At 41.9% G+C, this 3611-nt stretch overlaps 1 protein-coding gene across 1 annotated transcript; it reads left to right on the forward strand.

Moving 5' to 3' along the window:
• The first annotated feature begins 906 nt into the window (after positions 1–906).
• Positions 907–2475, forward strand: LOC131072462 (VQ motif-containing protein 4). Its single transcript, XM_058008628.2, has one exon. It carries the CDS (start codon positions 1121–1123, stop codon positions 2030–2032), a length of 912 nt encoding a protein of 303 aa, XP_057864611.2. The 5' UTR covers positions 907–1120; the 3' UTR covers positions 2033–2475.
• The last annotated feature ends 1136 nt before the right edge of the window (positions 2476–3611 follow it).

Below are 3611 nucleotides of genomic sequence, written 5' to 3' on the forward strand. Positions count from 1 at the left end.
ATACTTATGCACAAATGCCCAAATAGTTGTGTGCTATGGGTATAAATAAAGATGCATGAGTGGGCTAATTATGGTCCAAAAAAGCTAAAAAATGAGCAACTATTGGTACATATGAAATTTATTAATAAACTTTTAGTTATTTATTTTTTAGTTTTTTTTTTAAGTTAATATTTGAGGGGTTGGATGTGCAGTTATTGGAACATGAACTATAACTTAGTTTGCAGTTATGTGCTCTTCCCTTAGTCTTTTTTTTCAATATGCTTTATATCTTCTTGCAATCTTAGATTGTATTTTCCTATTTGTAACTACATTACTTCAATTAAAACAAAAAGAAAGAACATAATTATTACTATCATTAAACATTTAAATTAATTCTTTATTATCTTTCCTAATTTGTGTGCTTGCAATCTTGATGATTATCTTGTAAAGATTTTGTTTTATAATCTACACATTAACTACTAATTAATGCTTTCTAATCTTTTTTTTCAATTAAGATTTTGTTTTATAATCTACACATTAACTACTAATTAATGCTTTCTAGTTTTTTTTTCAATATGCTCTATATCTTCTTGCAGTCTGCATATTCCTATTTGTAACTTCAATAAGATAAAGAAAGAATGAACATAATTATTCCTTACCAGAGAACATTTAAATTAGTAGGTAAAACTACTTTAAATGCTAGGTAGGGAGATGATAAATTTTGGAGTTTCCATGTGTGTTGAATGGCAATAAAAACAAAAGCTTAGAGGCATCCCAATCCCACCAATGTGTCCCCATACAACATCCATCCTCACCTAAAACCGGTGGCGGGGCCAAGTTAAGGGCAGGTCGGTTTTAATTTTCAGTTTGACCCCGCCCACCGGCGGTCGCTTTTCTGACTCAAAGTCAACGTCTGGTGTTGTTCAAAAACACATCCTCCAACCGCTCACGAGGAAAAACCACTGCCTCCTCCTCCGCCCGCTTGCCCCTTTCCCCTCCCCTTTCTTTAAAACTTTTCCCCTCTTTTTCCTGCGCTACAGAAGAAGAAGAAATGTGCCCCGGAGATATATAAAAGGGCAGGGCATCCAAGGAGGCGCCGCAGAAGAAGAAGAAATCATCATCATATCTTTGAGTCACAGCAATGGACAACAGTGGGGGGCGAAGAGTTCTTGTCCCAATGCAAATGCCAGGGGCGAACCAGAGCGGGGGAAGCAGGGGCGAACCAGGAGCATATGCAGTGCTGCAATTAGTGGGCTTTGCTCACTCTCCCAATGGGAATACCAATGCGACGCCCACAATTATCTGGTCGCCGACGGCGGGGGCGGCGGCTTCGCCCCTGCCCTCCCCTCGAAACGCGACGACAGCAGGAGCGGCGGCGGCGATGGAGTCTCCGCGAGCACAGCCCTCCGAGGCGGAGAAAGCCCAACAGCAGCAGCAGGTGGCCACGACCTTCGTGCAGGCGGACACATCTTCCTTCAAAGAAGTGGTGCAGAAGCTCACTGGTGCCTCGGATGAGAAGAAGCTGCCCATCACCATGCCCGCCCGTTACTTGCCGCGATCGGCCCCTACCTCGGCCCCTGCAGCCGCCGCTGTGCAGGCAGACCACCAGCAAAACCTGGCGCCCAAGCCTGCCTTCGAAGTGGGTCCGCGAAAGGCGGCGTTCAAGCCGCAGCTGCATGAGCGGCGGCAGAATTTGAGAAGGTTGGGCATCAATGTGAATCCGAGCCCGCCCTCACCCCTTAGGGTGAATCTGAACGGGCGAATGATTAACCCCCCTGAAATCTTATCGCCCTCCATGCTGGATTTCCCTTCTCTGGTTCTGAGTCCCGTGACGCCTCTGGGTGGCGATCCCTTCATTGACTGCCCTTCCTCCACTACCTCCACCACCTCCACCTCTGCCTCCTCCTGCTCGCTCACTGAGGAGGACAAGGCCATTGCCGAAAAGGGATTCTATTTGCACCCCTCGCCGCTCCACACGCCCCGGGGTTCTGAGCCCGAACTGCTGCCCCTCTTTCCTCTGCACTCTCCCAGGGACTCCGATGCCTCTTCTTAACTTCTTGAAAAATCAATGAATGCCCTTGCTCTTGGCCAACGGTCATTGACCTGTTTCTTGTTTTCGATTTCGTCAACAATTTGCACGCCCTGGTAACTCGTCTTCTGACCTCATACGGCCAAATGGTATCTGTTTTGGTTTTGCTGGATCTGGCCTCCCGCGAGCTTTTCCTGAACGAGTGTCAGGGCCAAATGTTTTCTCTTTTTAACTCTCAGTAAGTACTTATGTTTGATGTATCATATCTATTGATTTGTATGGACTTAATCTCTCTCAGATTGCTTGGCATGTAACCATGGATTCAAATGCCCCATCCTTTTTTCCCTGCTACATGTGATCAGTAATTGTGAATTTATGCTTTTTCTACTGTTACAAATGACGATCTCTCAGTTTTTTGGCCTCGTGTGTATTAATAAATAAGCATCTCAAAATCGTTGCTTTGTGAATTTGGTGCATATTGACTGGCTGAACTATAATGTGTTGTATGGTTGATTGGGTTTTGTTATTAGGCGCTTTCATATATTTTTGTTCATGCTTACAACCATACTCAGTAGGTCAATTCCAGATAAAGTTTGTAATGTGCCTGCACCTTCACATTGTGCTAAGCAACGGTACTTCATCGGAATCGAGCTAAACAGCTTTTTAGTGAAGGATATTTAGAATATTTTTTTTGTACTGAAATTATGCACATAATTTTTTATATTGAACTTGTGCACTGTAACAGCAAGGTCTATTTTGGACGCAAAAAGCATTGTTAAGTTTCTGAACAAGGGTCATGATCTAATCAGCCCCACCTATAACGAGTAAGCTGTATTTTGTTTTCTCTGCTATCTTTAGTAAGCTATAATTGATCATGGGTTGGAGCTGCAGTCAGCTTTATCTCCTTCGCTGTATAATTGTTGTGTCTTCGCTATCTCTCCTATTAAATCGCCTATATCAAGTTAACCTGATTCAATACCTGGGAACCAATATCAACTTTAACACCAGAGTTTTGGAATCAATAAGAGCTTTAACACCGGATATTGGACTCACTATAAGCTTTAACACCAAAACCTTTCCTAGAAAAAATAATTGAGGTAATATATGCTTGTTGTACAATGCAGTTGGAAAAACGATCCGATTACAACTATTTTGAAAGAAATACAAAATTGAAACACATAAATTGTTTTATCGATTCAAGAGATTACAGGAGCTTCTTGATCAAATGATCATGGATCAGATTAACTGATGATGAATGACTTACTGTTGCCTCATTCCAGCATATTTGTGAGTTTGGATTTGCATTGCTTATTGTTTAAATGGCTCTAGGTGAATTTGCTTCTCTTGCATACTGTTGTGCACGTTGGATTTTGAAGTTCAAAATTGAATAGATTTAAGGAAAAGACTGCTGTTTCAATACAACCATAATGGGTACCAGCAGCAGATATTCTGCAATACGAAATGAAGTATATATGTTTCAACGATAAAGTATAACTGAATTCCTTAACTGTCTACGAATTCTTTTAAGATTTAACATCACATGCTACATATCAAAAGAGGGTTTGGTGGTTGAGCTATTTACAAAGGAATATTGATTATAAGG

Source organism: Cryptomeria japonica, chromosome 6, assembly GCF_030272615.1.
Source record: "Cryptomeria japonica chromosome 6, Sugi_1.0, whole genome shotgun sequence".
Lineage (NCBI taxonomy): Eukaryota > Viridiplantae > Streptophyta > Pinopsida > Cupressales > Cupressaceae > Cryptomeria > Cryptomeria japonica.

Coding starts and splice junctions, on each gene's coding strand:
- LOC131072462 (XM_058008628.2), top strand. CDS start 1,121: ATGGACAACAGTGGGGGGCGAAGAGTTCTTGTCCCAATGCAAATGCCA.